The sequence below is a fragment of the Leucoraja erinacea genome, chromosome 33 (assembly GCF_028641065.1).
Source record: "Leucoraja erinacea ecotype New England chromosome 33, Leri_hhj_1, whole genome shotgun sequence".
In the NCBI taxonomy this organism is placed as follows: domain Eukaryota; kingdom Metazoa; phylum Chordata; class Chondrichthyes; order Rajiformes; family Rajidae; genus Leucoraja; species Leucoraja erinaceus.
Window position 1 is genome coordinate 6,109,413 of NC_073409.1, and position 17,294 is coordinate 6,126,706.

At 44.5% G+C, this 17,294-nt stretch overlaps 2 protein-coding genes across 3 annotated transcripts in view; one reads left to right on the plus strand and one right to left on the minus strand.

Moving 5' to 3' along the window:
* lysmd2 (LysM, putative peptidoglycan-binding, domain containing 2) overlaps positions 1-17,294 on the plus strand; it is a 53,657-nt gene that overhangs the window by 29,480 nt on the left and 6,883 nt on the right. The window contains exon 3 of one of the 2 annotated variants that reach the window (XR_008726093.1): positions 375-847. Coding sequence is in view for 1 of the 2 variants with exons in the window: in XM_055661108.1 (XP_055517083.1) it covers positions 375-438 (64 nt within the window). In the remaining variant the exon portion in view is untranslated. Of the gene's footprint in view, positions 1-374; positions 5,637-17,294 lie in introns of those variants that run through there. The other variant, XM_055661108.1, reaches the window with a different exon arrangement.
* The window catches only part of scg3 (secretogranin III), a 28,655-nt gene continuing 18,931 nt past the window's right edge, over positions 7,571-17,294 (minus strand). The window contains exons 9-12 of the mRNA XM_055661107.1: positions 17,073-17,156; positions 16,840-16,950; positions 12,057-12,140; positions 7,571-9,479 (exon numbers count right to left, since the gene is read on the minus strand). Of these exons, the coding sequence (XP_055517082.1) occupies positions 9,361-9,479; positions 12,057-12,140; positions 16,840-16,950; positions 17,073-17,156 (398 nt within the window). The 3' untranslated portion in view covers positions 7,571-9,360. The remainder of the gene's footprint in view (positions 9,480-12,056; positions 12,141-16,839; positions 16,951-17,072; positions 17,157-17,294) is intronic.

Genomic DNA, 17,294 nt, shown 5'->3' on the forward strand with positions numbered 1-17,294 from the left:
GCATCAGACGGGCGGATGGGCTGTAGATTGCAGTGTGAAGCTTTCGCTTATTCTGCACCTGAGATCTGATCAAGGTGTTAACATCCAACTTGTCGTAGAGTCAGGGACCGTATATGCCAAGCATTATGACAGCGTGACAGAGCTCCAGTGTGACATATTTTCTCACTAAAACCGTGCAAATTAGTTTACAGCTTGTAATAAATGTGGTGCCTTCACTGCCAAAAGTTGTCATTCTCAAAACCTTCATGCCTTCACAACCAAAGATCCATTACAAAATATCATTTCAATATGCTTTCTTTTAAGACTGTTGTTTCTTCAAAGATATTGTGTCACCGTCTTTGCCGAGCAATAATCAAATTCTTTACTTCCCACAGATCTGGTGACACCGGACACCAAGATGACCCCTCGGCCACATCTTCCTACCAGAGCCTTGATTAGTGGGATCCATGCTCCCAGGATGCTGAAGGATAATCGGTTTTCCCGTTGCGTGTGCATAGAGACTGTGTGACCTCGTTTGATTTCCGGGTTTTAAATTTGCTTTAAATCTAAGCCATTGCTGTGTATACTTCGACGTGGCAGGGGACGAGAGGGAGACTGTGCGTCTTTGGTGTGAAGTGTGAGCTGCTGTTACCTCTGTGTCTCCCTCTACCATCTCCACTCGCTGTTTTATATTCCCACAGCAAGATTTGCAGTGTGTGCTTGTCGCCGCCCACCTAGTGCTGGCCTGAACTTGTGTGCTAAGCAGTGCGATCGAGCAGGTTTCAAATCCGAAGCCCATTGTGCATCTTACACCTGTTGGCTGCTGTGCTTTCTCCTAATGTCCAGCACGTGTGGGTCTGGGTCGGAGGTGAGTGCATTACTCTAACATTAAGCTTAGTTGAAGTAATTAAATCACAACCAAAACACAACCTTATTATATTTTTGCAAAATTAGATGAAACTGAAAGGAAGAGATCTTATTTTACCGGACAATCCTGTAGGCATTAGTAGTGATTCGAAGAGCCTATTTGTTTGAAATCTTCAAGTTGAAACCAAAAATAATAGAGTACATTCAGTGCTAAGCAGTGATGTTGATTTAGGATAAAGACAATGGATTAATGACAAACTTTATTATTTTTTTTAAATAAGAGGAATCATATTTCTTGTATAAAGTTAAACTCAATGTGTGGGTATGAAAGCCAAACAGGCCATTTGCTTTTATAGGGAACCATTGTGGTGCAGTTTCACACACGTGGCCAGTTTATGCAAGGGCCGTGTACAAACAGATAGCCTTCAAAATAAATTGCCGTCAGTGCTGGGGAGAGGAGAGGGGTTTCTGGTCATCCTGACTCATGAATCGGCTAATTGGGATACGGAATCTGACCTAAAGCTAATGACGACCTGAGGCCTGCAGTTCTGAGAGTGGTCTCATTCTTTATTGTCCACTATTACTATGTTCCAGTAGGTAAGGCAGTTGGTGCCATTTTCAATCACTCTGTTCTCCAAGTCTGAGTTACAACCAGTGCAGACAGACTGTTCTCCCCGGGAGATCTTCCCGGGAAATGTGAGCGCCATGGTGACGCAGCGGTAGAGTTGTTGCCTTCAGCCCCAGAGACCCGGGTTCGATCCTGACTACGGGTGCTGTCTGTACGGAGTTTGCATGTTCTCCCTGTGACTGTGTGGGTTTTCTCTGGGTGCTCCGGTTTACTCCCACACTCCAATGGCATGCAGATTTATAAGTTAAACGGCTTCTGTAAATTGTCCCTAGTGTGTCGGATAGAACTAGTGTACGGGTGATTGTTGGTCGATGTGGATTAGGTGAGTTGAAGGACCTATTTCCACACTGTATCTTTAAATCTAGTTTCCCCCTCTGTCGTAGATGAACACCGCATGCTATGTCCAGCCTTCTATCTCTACACTTGTGCATTTACTTTCTCTGAATAGTGATTATCTGATTCAATAGTGGATCAATTGTCCGTTCAGTGGGATGGGGAGACAAGGGGGGACTTTTTATCCCTCTTCTCATCTTTGTGGTCTCTTAATTGCCTGAACTGGCTAAAACTTTACTTAAGGGGAACGCACTTGTCTCAGTATTTTGTGACATTGCTCCTTCAAACTCCTCGGCATATCGTTTTGTTTAAATGAGACCAATTGTGCACCAACTAAATTGGAATTGATGAGCCTAACAATTGTTTCTTTCACATTCTGACTAAGCTGCAGAGGTCTGTTAAATAATTCAAGTGGCATGGACTCGGTCATTTGAGCTGACTGCTCAGTGTCTGACAATAACAGGCGTGAGGGAATCTTCTCTCCCTGGGGTGGGTATGATGCCAAAATGCCCATTCCAACAAGCTGAAGATAGACACACAAAGCTGGAGTAATTCAGCGGGTCAGGCATCATCTCTGGAACAAAATGGAGGGATGATGTGTCGAGTTGGGACCCTTCGTCAATGATGTGTGGAGAACGATCATGTCCTGAAACTTTGTTTGTCCATTCCATTCTAATGATGAAGATAGACACAAAATGCTGGATTCACTCAGTGGGACGGGCAGCATCTCTGGAGACGCTGCCTGTCCCGCTGAACTAATCCAGCATTTTGTGTCTATCTTCGCTGTAAACCAGCATCTGCAATTCCTTCCTACACATTCCAACAGGATTTCTGATTGATAATTTGAGATGAATCATTTTATAATTTTATCAAACATTTAGTTTGACATTTTATTAGTAGTTTTACGTACTCATTCAAATTAGCTATGCTGCCTAATTTTCTCCGTGACCTGATTTCCATTTGCCTGCCCAGCCCCTGTCATGGTTTGGTCAGTGCTTGGTTTGCAGGGTTAGCTGCTCATATCCAGCATGCAGGAGCAATTTCTATAAGGCAGGCTGGAATGGTACCACAGCATCTGGCCATGCCTGCCCTTGCACTGGGAGGGTGCTGCTGTGGATACTGGGTGAAAGAAGAGTCTGCGAACAATGAACCAAATGAAGGGTCGGCGATAACAATGTGCTGGCTGTCCTAGCGATGGACCTAAATGTATGGTGACAGAGAAGCAGCAATTACCTGCAAGTACTGCTCTCTCAGATAGCTAGGTTGACTGTCAGCATACAATTACAGTAATCAAATGTTCAATAGCGTTGACACAAGGAACTGCAGATGCTGGTTTACCAAGAAAGACAAAGTGCTGGAGTAACTCAGTAGTCTGAGCCAATCCCATTTGCCTGCATTTGGCCCATATTCCTCTAAACCATTCCGGTCCAAGTATCTGTCCAAATGTCTTTTAAATGTTGTTATTGTACCTGCATCAACTGCTTCTTCTGGCAGTTTGTGCCATATGATATTCCCACCACCTCTGTGTGGAATAAATGCCCCTCGTGTTCTTATTAAATCTTTCTTTTCTCACCTTCAACCTATGTTCTCTGGTTCGTGTGTGAATCAGTCTGTGCATTTGCATTGTGATTTTATAGATCACCCCTCAACCTCCTGCATTCCAAGGAATAAAGTCCTGGCCTGCCCAACATCTCCATATTGCTCGGGACCATTTGAGGTTCTGGCAACATCCTTGTAAATCTCTGTACTCTCTCCAGCTTAATGGCATCTTTCCTGTAGCAGGGTGGCCAGGAGAGAACACAGTGCACCAAGTGTGGCCTCGCCAGCATCATGTCCACCTGTAAAGTAATGTCCCAACTTCTGTGCTCTGCGATTGAGGTGCTTGGCTGTTGCTGAGACTGTGGTGAGCTGTTATTTAGCGGGGACAACGTTCTAACATACATTCGTTCAGGTGACTAAAACTGTGAACTCTGTCGGTGAATGTATTGATATTATGATGACAATTCAGGGATTAACGTGGAGAAACTACACACATTATGAGCTGTAGGCATCATGGCTTGCTATATTTTCGACTTGAATATATCAAATATTTAACTGAACCATATCTATCGAAGTGCTTTGCTCTATAACAAAAGGCAATTTACATTTTTCAGGCAATTTTAAATATTGTATAGAGAGTGTGTGACATATCAAGTGAAAGCAGAATTAACATGAACTCAAATCATCTGATACCAGATAGACACACCTGGATTGCCATCTGAAGGAGCAAGGGCATATATTTTATTCCAGGTAGGATATTTATCAGCATCAGCAATGTACGTAAAAATTCCAAGTGTGAAATTTTATAACTATTTATCCAGCTTAATATATTTCAGTCCAACTCTTTTATTGTTTATGAGTAGCGTTCCATGATTTTCATGTACGTTTATGTCTAATTACTTTATCGGGGCCAATTATTTTCAAGTTTGGCATGAATTTTATTTTATTTTTCCTTTTTCAAATTTTTAAAAGCAAATTCAAGCGGGAAGATTAAGGAACTTATATAGTCAATCAAGAGCTGGCAGAGTCCCTCTTCCACTTCAGTATTAAAAAATATTATTTTAATCATTATTATCATTTAATAATGCCTTGTGGTTTTTAACTGCAAAGTAGCACATTCCTGACGACCAAACTCTGGCTAAAGATCTTGTTATTAAAAAGTAAATCACATTTCATTATATAATGTGGGCTAGTTTTTAGAGCATATTAACAAATTGCTAACACAGATTAAAATATGCCTCACCTTAGTTGGCACAGAGATTTAAATTAAATTTTCTTCAATTCTTCTTCTTTTCCTGGTTTCTACTACATATCCAGATCCCCCAAAATATTATAGAAACCTGCAAAAGGAAACAAAGTGCTGGGATAACTCAGTGGGTCAGGCAGCTTCTCTAGATAACATGGATAGGTGGGTCGTGGCCTGAAACGTCACCTATCCATGTGATGCTGTCTGACCCGCTGAGTTACCACATCACTATGTGTCTCCAATATTATTGCATTAATGAGCCAGCTAAGCTGCAGTAATAATAATTTCCTGGTTCCATTAAACACTCTTGAATGAGCAGATAGTGATTTGCTGTTTACCACCCAGTTGTGAGGTTGCAATTGCAGGCGGATGACCTGTCATAGAAACTAGCTGGTATTTATTCTCATTCATTTCAATCTATCTGCAACTTGAATTCTATATTTATTGTCACTGTTTGGGCTCTGTGGCAGGGGTTGGATCACGTGTGATTGTGGCATTGTATATGTAAGTCCTGTTCACCTGTGGTCCTTCTGAGATTCAAGTCTGGTTTTGATTTTCACACGGACAAGACTGAGTGTAAGTGGACTGAGGCGGTAAAATGGTTGCTCATTCCAAAATCGGATATTGTCACAAAACAGTATTAAACTCTGTAATAGTTATCCATGGATAGTATTTGCAGATGGGGGATGAGAGCGATCCACGTGGGCTGTAATTTTAAAATCAAATTAAATTCCGTTTTGTTTCATTGCTTTCCCTTAATAGTCCTAAACTGTGCAAAGATTATTCAGGACTAAGATTGGGCAAATATGCTTTGAAAGAACATTGTTCAGGGTGATGATTCCAAACTTTGTGAACCGTAACTTGTTATTCAGGACTCGAATGGGTGAACTAATGCAGTGACCTTTTTATGCATGAATTCTTTGTTTGTCTGTATGTTGTGGCCTTAGATATTTTAAAAAAAAAATGATGTATTGGCGATGAGAACTTGTTCTATTTCATTTGAAAATCTGCAATAAATAGTTTTTGTTACAACTTCCACCCAAAGTTATGTATTCCGTGTATTTCTTTAGCTTTTTGCAGTGTGTGCTGGTTACTCAGTCATTACACATACTATTATAAAGATTATTACTATACATAAGTGCTGTGTGCCTGCAAAAATAAAACCTGCATGTTGGTTGCAAAAATGGATCAGTGGTCAATGGTTCAATGGTACTTTATTTGTCTCATATACTGATGTATGGTGACATGAATTTTTGTATACTATTCAGTACAACTATCACTATACGTAAGCACCCAGATACATCTTAGATAAGCATCTCAGACATAGTACAAGTGTAGAGTTAGGATTACACTGAGACAGTTCAGAGTCACCAGTTTTGGTGCCATTTTCAAGTCCCAGTTGTTATAAGAATAGAATACTTGACCTGACCATGAGGGCTGGTTGTCCTGGCGGCGTTGCATGGTCGGTCAGCCTGGTCGTTGGTGTCCTCCGCTGCTGTAGGGCCTCCAGTGGCCCACTCCACCATCGAGGCCGTGCACTGCCTCCCGCAGCCGGTCTGCCTGATGCTGCCTGCCTCCCTCCTGCCCAGTCCACAATGTGAGCAGGGGCCGGGCTCGGCGGGTTCCCTCTCTGTGTGGTTCCCAACTCCACGGCAGGGTAGGCAGGCCTGACGTCGGGGATGGCCGTGGCACACCGGGGTGAACTTCTGCCGCACAGCATGTCGGGTAGCCTTTTGTATGTTTGTACAGATATATACATTTATTTCACGGAGGAGATTCTATTGGCCACGCCAAAGCGAAGACTGTCTGGAAGTGTTGTCAGTCTGTATTAGAGACTGGGGGGGGGGGGGGGGGGGGGGGGGTGCATATCTCTGCAGCCAGTTACAAATGACAAATGTTGTGGGCCAAAAGGCCTGTTCCTGTGCTTTACCAATGTCTACGTTCCATGTTTAAGAACCATTTAGACAGACACATGGATAGGACAGGTTTAGAGAGATAGATATATGGGCCAAACGCAGGAGGTGGGACTAGTGTAGATGGGACATGTTGGCTGGTGTGGGCAAGGTGGGCCGAAGAGCCTGTTTCCATGCTGACGACTAAACTAGTGATACTAAATTATCACTGACAGAACTATCTGGTCAGGCAGAATATAAATCAAATCAAAACACACCTCCATCTTCCCTGCTGTGACCTGGTGCATAGAAAGCCCGGTTGCTGAACATTTTAACTCCCCTTCCCATTCCCACACTGAACTTTCTATCCTGGGCCTCCTCCACTGTCAGAGTGAGGCCGCACACAAATTGGAGGAACAACACCTCATATTTTTCTTGGGTAGCTTACATCCCAGCCTTTGCCCGAAACGTCACCCATTCCTTCTCTCCAGAGATGCTGCCTGTCCCGCTGAGTTACTCCAGTGTCTATCCAGCAGTATAAATGTTGGTTTCTCTAATATTAAGCAGCATCCTCTATATTAGCTCTCTCTCCATCCCTCCCCCACCCATGTTGTTGCGCCAATTCTACTGTTCGCATCCATATATTCCTTTGTTAACAACTCTTCCACTGCCAACAATGAACCATTGTGGGCTCCACCTTTCCTTGGTCATCGGTGCTGGCTCTGATTTGTTTTGAAACTTTTCATACCTCTAGGTTTCCCCCCCTCCGTTTCCCCTGTCTCTCAGTCTGAAGAAGGAATATCGACCCGAAACATCACCTATTCCTTTTCTCCAGAGATGCTGCCTGTCCCGCTGAGTTTCTCCAGCACTTTGTGTTTTGCCATCTTGATATGTAGGATCATCAAGGGCAGTCAATTTGTGTCAATTCTCTGAAAAATTACGACCAACATTTTTTTGTGTTATTATGTAATTGCGATATTAACGGCAATTATGAATATCTATCCGATGTATTATGATTTGGACACATTTTTTGCATGGATATGAAATGCGGAGACCATTCTGAATTGATACTTGTCCCAGGAAAAGTTAAGTTCGTAAAGAAAACTCAAATCAATTTAATTGTAGCATTTTTACACAAGTTTGAAAGTTTAACATATATTTACACTTGAACAAAATACTTCTTACATTTACTGACAACCACATGATGGGGAATCATTTACACAAAGGAGCCAAGATTCAATGTGTAATACATTCTGGAGAAGTGAATGTATCTCTCATTTCCACCACCCCCTTCTCTACAAACACAATAGACGTGACTTTGTGATGCAAACGCAACATACAGCGACTAGCTTAGATGGGGCATCTTGGTCGGCAGGGACCAGTTGGGCCGAAGGGCCTGTTTCTGCACTGTTCGACTACGATGCAATCAGTTTGGAAAAGTTACTCTTCAAACAGAGGGAAGAGATCTTACCACTTGAGTGGCCTTTGTAATTTTACAGAAACCACTTCTTGGTAGGAAAAGTCAGTGTTATTTTTGAAATTAAAGATCTACCAATGTAACGGAACAAACTAAATTGCCGTGGAGCAAAATCGGGGGATAAACATTTGACATCATTTACATCCAAACAAGCTTCGGGGGAACTCTTCCAAACCTGTATTAATTCACCACAATTCCTTGCAAATAGTTAATAAAAAGGTATACTTCGTAAATTCATCAGATGGAATATTGTTAGCAAGAGATGACACGGAGGCCAAGAGATAAATTTTAACTGGGAAAGGAAATCAAAGTACATGGATAATCTCCTGTGAATTCAGACTTTGCCTTGACGTAGCAAACTGCTTGGTGGGTCACAGGTGGTGGAACTTAGGGTTGGAATGGTTGGTGGGGGGGAACAGCGGAACAGGCAGGGTGACTTGGCATCATGTTCGGCACAGACATTCTCGTGAAATGCCTTGTTTGAGGAGGGGTGGCAAGGGCCTCTCCCACTGTACGAGGTAATTCAAGAGTTCTCCCGAGTTTCCCCTGATTTGAACTCGGAGAATTACGGTAATAGCCGCTCGTAGGTACTCGGGGCTCTCGTGGACATTTTTTTGACATTTTTCAAAAGCTCAGGAGAGCTCTTGAATTACCTTGTACAGTGGGACAGCCCCTTGAGGATATGAAGCTTTGTCGTGTATAACAGCCCTGCAGTAAATATGCAGTTTCTATTCAGAAGCTGGGGGACAGTCCGTTGAGACTGCGGTTGTGTGCTGTCAGCTAACAGCAGGGCTGAAGGGGACGTGGGTGGGGTATCATCTGCACCTTCCCTGCCAGTCCCCTCCCCCCCCCCCCCCCCCCCCACCAGTTCTTGCAGTCTTTGTGAAGTTTGCAAGTCCTCCTGTTACCGCATGGGCTTCCTCTGGGTGCTCTGGTTTATGTTCATGTGATAGGAACAGGATTAGTCCATTCGGCCCATCAAGTCTACTCCACCAATCAATCATGACTGATCTATTTCAACCCCATTCTCCTGCCTTCTCCCCATAACCCCTGACACCCGTACTAATCCATGGGTTTTCACATCCCACATTCCAAAGACGTGCGGGTTTGTACGTTAATTGGCCTCTGTAAATTGCCCTTAGTGGATGAGAAAGTTAGATAACGGAACTAGTGTGAAAGGGTGATCGATGGCCGGCATGGACTCGGTGGGCCGAAGGGCCTATTTCCGAGCAATCTTTCCAGTAATGAGTCCCTGAATCTGCTTGACACGACAGAATAGCCAAGGAAAAAAAAAAATTAAAGCTTATCAAATATCCTAATACAAACTATATGTAAATAAACTTATAGGGTCAGCTGTTGTTGAAGGATGAGGATCACTTCCTTTCTGCGTTAGAGGGTGTCACAGGCTATCATAGATACGTTTGATAATATCTCCTTCTCCTTCCTCCAGGATCCCTTTTTGTACGTAGTTGTCAACTTGTTGGTCAATGGTGTCTCGCAACTTCTCAAGCTCATAACCTGCGGTAACATTAAAAATAAAATCAAAAATAGTGTATTCAATTATTATAAAAAATAATATTTACAAACCAAAACAGTGATAACGCACACACCGCCATAAATACTAAATCACCAAATTATCTAATCACTACATTTTCAAATAACTGCACCCCGTTCCACCCACAGAAACAGTAAAGAAAGCGAATGGTATGTTAGCTTTCATAGCAAGAGGATTTGAGTATAGGAGCAGGGAGGTTCTACTGCAGTTGTACAGGGTCTTGGTGAGACCACACCTGGAGTATTGCGTGCAGTTTTGGTCTCCAAATCTGAGGAAGGACATTATTGCCATAGAGGGAGTGCAGAGAAGGTTCACCAGACTGATTCCTGGGATGTCAGGACTGTCTTATGAAGAAAGACTGGATAGACTTGGTTTATACTCTCTAGAATTTAGGAGATTGAGAGGGGATCTTATAGAAACTTACAAAATTCTTAAGGGGTTGGACAGGCTAGATGCAGGAAGATTGTTCCCGATGTTGGGGAAGTCCAGGACAAGGGGTCACAGCTTAAGGATAAGGGGGAAATCCTTTAAAACCGAGATGAGGAGAACTTTTTTCACACAGAGAGTGGTGAATCTCTGGAACTCTCTGCCACAGAGGGTAGTTGAGGCCAGTTCATTGGCTATATTTAAGAGGGAGTTAGATGTGGCCCTTGTGGCCAAGGGGATCAGGGGGTATGGAGAGAAGGCAGGTACGGGATACTGAGTTGGATGATCAGCCATGATCATATTAAATGGCGGTGCAGGCTCGAAGGGCCGAATGGCCTACTCCTGCACCTAATTTCTATGTTTCTATGTTTCTATCATCCTTGTCAAGGACATATTCCACCCACCGCGGTGTCCAGCGGTCCCGGAAATCCCCCAGGGTGCCTGTGGACAGAGCGTGATCCCTCTCGCGTATCACCCGGGCGCGGGCGTAACCCCGGAAACGGGGCATAGAGCGCAAACATTAGCACTGAGCTCATTCACTGTTTGAGATGAACATACGTAGATGGAACCATAGATCAGTACTGCACAGGAACAGGCCCTTCGGCCCACAATGCCTGTGCCGAACATGATGCCAAGTCACCCTGCCTGTTCCGCTGTTCACATCCATGCATCCCTTCGTAATCACCTATTCCACAGGCAACAATGGACCATTGTGGGCTCCACCGTTCCTTGGTCTTTGGTGCCGGCTCTGATTTGTTCTGAACCTTTTCACACCTCTCTCTCTCCCCTGACTCTCAGTCTGAAGAAGGGTTTCGACCCGAAATGTCACCTATTACTTTTCTCCGGAGATGCTGCCTGACCTGCTGAGTTACTCCACGGAAACCTTGGGTGGGGCGCAAAGTCTCCAGAGGTTTCCGTTCAGGTTTCCTAAGTGGGACAGGGGCATAACACTACCTCACACACTAGGAATAATCTACATTTATGCCAAGCCACTTAACCTACAAACCTGTACGTCTTTGGACTGTGGGAGGAAACCGAAGATCTCGGAGGAAACCCACATGGACATGGGGAGAACGTACAAACTCCGTACAGACAGCACCCGTAATCAGGATTCAACCCGGGTCTCTGGTGCTGCAAGCGATGTAGGCAGCAACTCTACCACTGCGCCACTGCGCCACTCTTTTTATGCTGTATCTGTCAATCAATCAATCAATCTCATTGCTAAATATAAAAATCAGTCAAAGTGAAATGCAGAAATAAAATAGAAAATGCTGATAATTCTTAGAAACTCTGGCAGCTTCTGTAGTGAGAAAGACAGAGTTCTTGTTTCAGGTTGATGACTATTGAATGAAATATTCCTACACTCTGCTTGATGGCTATTTCTCTGCTGCTTCTGTGTCTGATGTATTTAAACATTTTACCATATAACAAATAACCATATAACAATTACAGCACGGAAACAGGCCATCTCGGCCCTACAAGTCCATGCCGAACAAATTTTTTTCCCCTTAGTCCCACCTGCCTGCACTCGTACCATAACCCTCCATTCCCTTCTCATCCATATGCCTATCCAATTTATTTTTAAATGATACTAATGAACCTGCCTCCACCACTTCCACTGGGAGCTCATTCCACACCGCCACCACTCTCTGCGTAAAGAAGTTCCCCCTCATATTACCCCTAAACTTATGTCCCTTAATTCGAAGTATGTCCTCTTGTTTGATCTTCCCTATTCTCAAAGGGAAAAGCTTGTCCACATCAACTCTGTTTTATCCCTCTCAATTTTAAAGACCTCTATCAGGTCCCCAAACCTTCTGCGCTCCAGAGAATAAAGACCTAACTTATTCAACCTTTCTCTGTAACTTAGTTGTTGAAACCCAGGCAAAATTCTAGTAAATCTCCTCTGTAACTCTCTCTATTTTGTTGACATCCTTCCTATAATTGGCAAAATTGTAACACATACTCCAGATTTGGTCTCACCAATGCCTTGTACAAAGGTTTACATCCCAGCTCGTATACTCAAATCCAACTCAAATTTACAATTTGCCTTTAAGCAGAAGTTGGTTATTTTCACTGCTGAACACAAATGTCAATCTTAATACGTGTAAACCTACCTTCCCCGTTCCCCTGCTTGTGTTTCTTCAGCCACTCGATATTCTTTCTGATTGCCGAAAGGTAAGACTCTGTTTTGTCAAGTTCTGTTGATCAAAAGGGAGATCGTGCGTCCCATTAGCTAATGAGTAGTTAGGGCAGTCTGTCATTAACGGTGTTTAAACTGGCAAGAACATGCATGAAAGGTTTGGGCTCGTAAATCACTGTGACTGTGCTCGGACAAAACATGCACACCTTGGTTCATGGGCAAAGTATTGGAAATGACGGAGTGACATTTTATCCCTGCTGTCATTCCTCCGACCAACATGCTGGGTAGGAAGGGACTGCAAATGCTGGTTAAAAGGGTCTGAAGAAGGGTCTCGACCCAAAACGTCACCCATTCCTTCCCTCCAGAGATGCGGCGTGACCCGGTGAGTTACTCCAGCTTTTTGTATCCATGCTGGGTTTGGGTCACTGCCCAGAGATGATGCTCTAACAGTGTCAGTGGATATAAGTAAGTATGTGGAGGAAGGAACTGCAGATGCAGGTTTATACCGAAGGTGCTGGAGTAACTCAGCGGGACTCAAAATGCTGGAGTAACTCAGCGGGTGACTGCAGTCAGAATAAGAGTCTCGACCTGAAATGTCACCCGTTCCTTCCCTCCAGAGATGCTGCCTGCCCCTCTGAGTTACTCCAACATTTGGTGTCTATTTTGGCTACAAGTCAGATTAATTTCAAGTTAGTGTTTCAATGTCACCCAAAAGCCTAGGCTAGGACTCTTTTCTTTGGAGCGCAGCAGGCTGAGGTGACCTTATTAAAGTGTACAAGATGATGTGGGACATGGATAAAATGAACGCTCACAGTCTTTTTCACTGTCTGGAAGATTCTAAAACTAAAGGCTTAAAGTGAGAGGGGAGAGATGTGAGAGGGGTGTTTGTAGTTTGTTTCACCAGCACTTTATGTTTTGTTCAACGTTCCAGACAGGTCCTTTCTATTTTTCTGCTTTGATGTTAGAATAAATACGTGCAAAATAACATTGTTAGAATAGATTTCAAATACAACAATGGAACAATTAATGAAAGGGGCCGCAATGTTTTTCTTTCAATAATGCTTGAATTCCTCTGTTAATAATGCTAGATCTCACAACAGTTAATTCCAACCTCTGGCAATTCTAGCATGGTTTCTGTGCTGGGAATGTACGCAGCGTTTGGTGTACATCCACGGTGACCTCCCAGCTGCTGCAGTAGAACCGAGCAGGTGGTGTGTGCCTCAGGGGACCGTGCGGAGTGAATCAGACAGGAATTGCTGAGGTCGGCAGAAGCACAATTCCAAGTAAGACTTCAAGCCAGCATTTTGCTCTCTTCTTCAGGCATAACGACCTTTACAAAAAACTAGCCTCTCATAAATATCTGGAGAGACTTCCCTCCTTATAAGGGACAACCCTCGCAATAACGGACCTGTGACGTGTTGATGGTTACACAAAAAAGCTGGAGAAACTCAGCGGGTGCAGCAGCATCTATGGAGCGAAGGAAATAGGCAACGTTTCGTGCCGAAACGTTGCCTATTTCCTTCGCTCCATAGATGCTGCTGCACCCGCTGAGTTTCTCCAGCTTTTTGGTGTAACCTTCGATTCTCCAGCATCTGCACAGTTCCCTCTTAAACACTGTGACGTGTTGATGTTTGGCGGGCACCGTGCAGCGTTGGGCAGTGAAGAGGCGGTGGTGGGTAGAGAGAGAGCGAGCGGTAAAACACTCTCGAGGAGCTTTGCGTTGGACGCGGAGTTGCAGCGGCTGCACCAATGTGGGGCCCACCAGAGGTGCTGGATGCAACAAACGCCACCGCGCCTGCATCTGCTTCGTTCTGGCAACGTGCGCCAGTCACCTGGTGACAGAGCGTGGCTCCCAATACACCGCCTCCACCCCCCCTCCCACCCCCATGAGGTTACCTCACTAGCTGGCGCCACGTGGTGTGTTTACGGGATGGGAGCAGAGAGCAAAGATCATAGAACGGAGTTCCGTGATCTTTGGTGGAGAGAGCGACCAGCATGAAGGTGGCGTGAGGACTAGGCCTGTCCCTGGTGCACTGCATGTGGGGCTGAGGACTCTGCGGCTCCCCACCCTGTGAAACCCCACTGGTTTAACATCCCCCCCCCCCCCCCACATGGCCTTGGGTTAAACTAGTTCATATTAACCTCCACACCCAGTTATAGGGGACAATTGTCAATAACGAGGGTTTACTGTAGGGGGAATGTTCAGGCCATTATGACAATGCAAGAGGCAACATTTTGTTTCTGGAAGTCAACACTCTCATGACTGATAGTGTGCAATGTATGTCCTTGTTAACTGCGTGCTTAGAATTGTGCCGGGAAATATATATAGAGTTGGCTATCCTTGAATAACATAGAAACATAGACATAGAAACATAGAAATTAGGTGCAGGAGTAGGCCATTCGGCCCTTCGAGCCTGCACCGCCATTTAATATGATCATGGCTGATCATCCAACTCAGTATCCCGTACCTGCCTTTTCTCCATACCCTCTGATCCCCTTGGCCACAAGGGCCACATCTAACTCCCTCTTAAATATAGCCAATGAACTGGCCTCAACTACCCTCTGTGGCAGAGAGTTCCAGAGATTCACCACTCTCTGTGTGAAAAAAAGTTCTCCTCATCTCGGTTTTAAAGGATTTCCCCCTTATCCTTAAGCTGTGACCCCTTGTCCTGGACTTCCCCAACATCGGAAACAATCTTCCTGCATCTAGCCTGTCCAACCCTTTAAGAATTTTGTAAGTTTCTATAAGATCCCTCTCAATCTCCTAAACTCTAGAGAGTATAAACCAAGTCTATCCAGTCTTTCTTCATAAGACAGTCCTGACATCCCAGGAATCAGTCTGGTGAACCTTCTCTGCACTCCCTCTATGGCAATAATGTCCTTCCTCAGATTTGGATAACAAATTATTAACAGAAGTAAACTTGTCAAACATGTTATTTGCCAATAAGTGAAGTTGTCAAACGTGTTTCTGGCGTCGATGTGGGCGCCGGTCGGGGACGGCGGTCGTTGAAGGTGCGGCGGTCGCGGACAGAGCAAGTGGGAGTCGTAGGACATGCTGCCGGGAATAATGGAGGACCCGGCGTGGAGGGACCACCGTGAGAGAGGGGGGAGGACAAAGGAGAACCGGGTGACTTTGTAACTTTGTCAGTGCCCTTTATATGTGGCGGTTATTTGCATACCTTGGCACGGTACACAGGCAAAGAATTTCACTGTGACTGGTCACGTGTGGCAATAAAGTATTCAATTCTATTCAATTCAAAATTATTCTGTATCATTAAAATGGCATTAAAAGTTTGAATGGAAAAAATGCTCGACACACATAAAAAGTTAACCAAACTTCTGAAGGGTCAGATTCTGTGCTGTTTGACACAATAATACTATTTATAAGAAGAACAGGCTGGCTCAGCACAGAGAGACACCTGCAGTAATGCAGATGCTCACTCGTCAGTGTGCTTTCAGCAGTTCTTAAATCTATTCCAGTCACTGACGTTCAAAAGGCACATCCAGGACAATAAGCATTGAGCAGTTCTTTTATATCTCTGCCTCACGACTGGAAACGCACCAGCTCCATCCATTCTCTGCCCAATCCCATCAAACAAACTGCGTCCTGTGAGCCACTGGTGATGACAGCTTGTTTCCATCATACCGTTGACTCTTTCAATGTCTCTCCACGCCCATTCCAAATGGATCTGCGAAGAGGTTTATCTGCAAACCATCACTTAATCTGGATCTTCTGATTTGTAAGTGTACACAAGACAAAGATATGGACACAGTCCCTCGTTGTCCCACTTTGGCAGCTTACAACGCAACGGTATGAAGATTGAATTCTCCATTTTCAAGTAATACACCACTACCCCCCTCTTTTTCCACTGCCCCCCCACCTCCACCCATTTCCCACTCACCTTGCTCCTTTACCCTCCTCCGTACACTCAATTCCTACCCCAAGTCCTATTTTCCTTTTATTCCCTTTTCCCCTCGCCTCAGTTCCACCCATTTCTCCTATCCAACCTTCCATTTCAAACCCCCTCTTTTCTCCTTATCTGACACCCTTTTGTCTCCTTGTCACCTCAAGACTTTGTCACTTCCTTCACCCATCTGCCACTCCCCCCCCCCCCCCCCCCCCCATCATCTCCCGTATCCACCTATCACTTGACAGGCTTTACTCCTCCCCCCCCACCTCTATTTTCCAACTTTCACCCCCCTACTGTCCCGACCCGAAACATTGCGTGTCAATTCTCTCCACACATGCAACCTGACTCGTTGAATTACTCCAGCACTTTGTGTTTTGCTCCTTGTGTCTCCATTCTATATTTGTATATCCCACTCCCCTGTTAACTTGTGCTTGTAATCTCATTTTACTTTAGTTTAGAAATACTGCACGGAAACAGGCCCACCAAGTCCGTGCCGACCAGCGATCCCCGCACATTAACACTATCCTACAGGCATTAGGGACAATTTACAAATTTTACCTATTAACCTACAAACCTGTACGTCTTTGGAGTGTGGGAGGAAACCAGAGCACCTGGAGAAAACCCACGTGGTCACGGGGAGAACGTACAAACTATGTACAGATAGCACCCATAGTCAGGATCGAACCCAGGCCTCTGGCGCTGTGAGGCAGCAACTCTACCGCTGCGCTGCCTATGTCACCATTTCCTGTTTGGCTCTTTCACAGAAATGACACTGTCAATAATTTGGACTGAGTCGGTCCTCATGCAGAGAAACGAGACGTGTTGTTAAACGAGTGAACTGCCCACCTTTCTCCTCTTCTGTTTCTTCCACTATCTCTTTCGTGGAATCCTCAGAATTGGCCGTCTCTTTGTCCTGCTTTACGTAGTTCTTTGTGCTGTCTAAGTCATCGATCGTACCTGCAGAAAGTGATTAGATCTCATGTTAATTTTTAAAAATTGGCACAAAAAACCATCCTTGAAGAAATGGCTTTGTTTTAACTATGTTGCCCAATAGATTTAAACATAGATTCCAATTTTACCTTCTGTTTCCTTACTTATGGCATAGGGCTTGACTTTGCCGAGCTTGTTTTTTGTCTGCACTGCGATCATTGCATCGAGATTCTCTGCCGGGAAAAGAGAGTGACTTCAGTAATAATACAAAATCATGCATCTTCTATTCAACGCAATCTGTTAATATAAACCCAGGGAAAACTCATTGGAAACACCCAGTGCTCGAAGAACTCAGCGGGTAAGTCAGCATC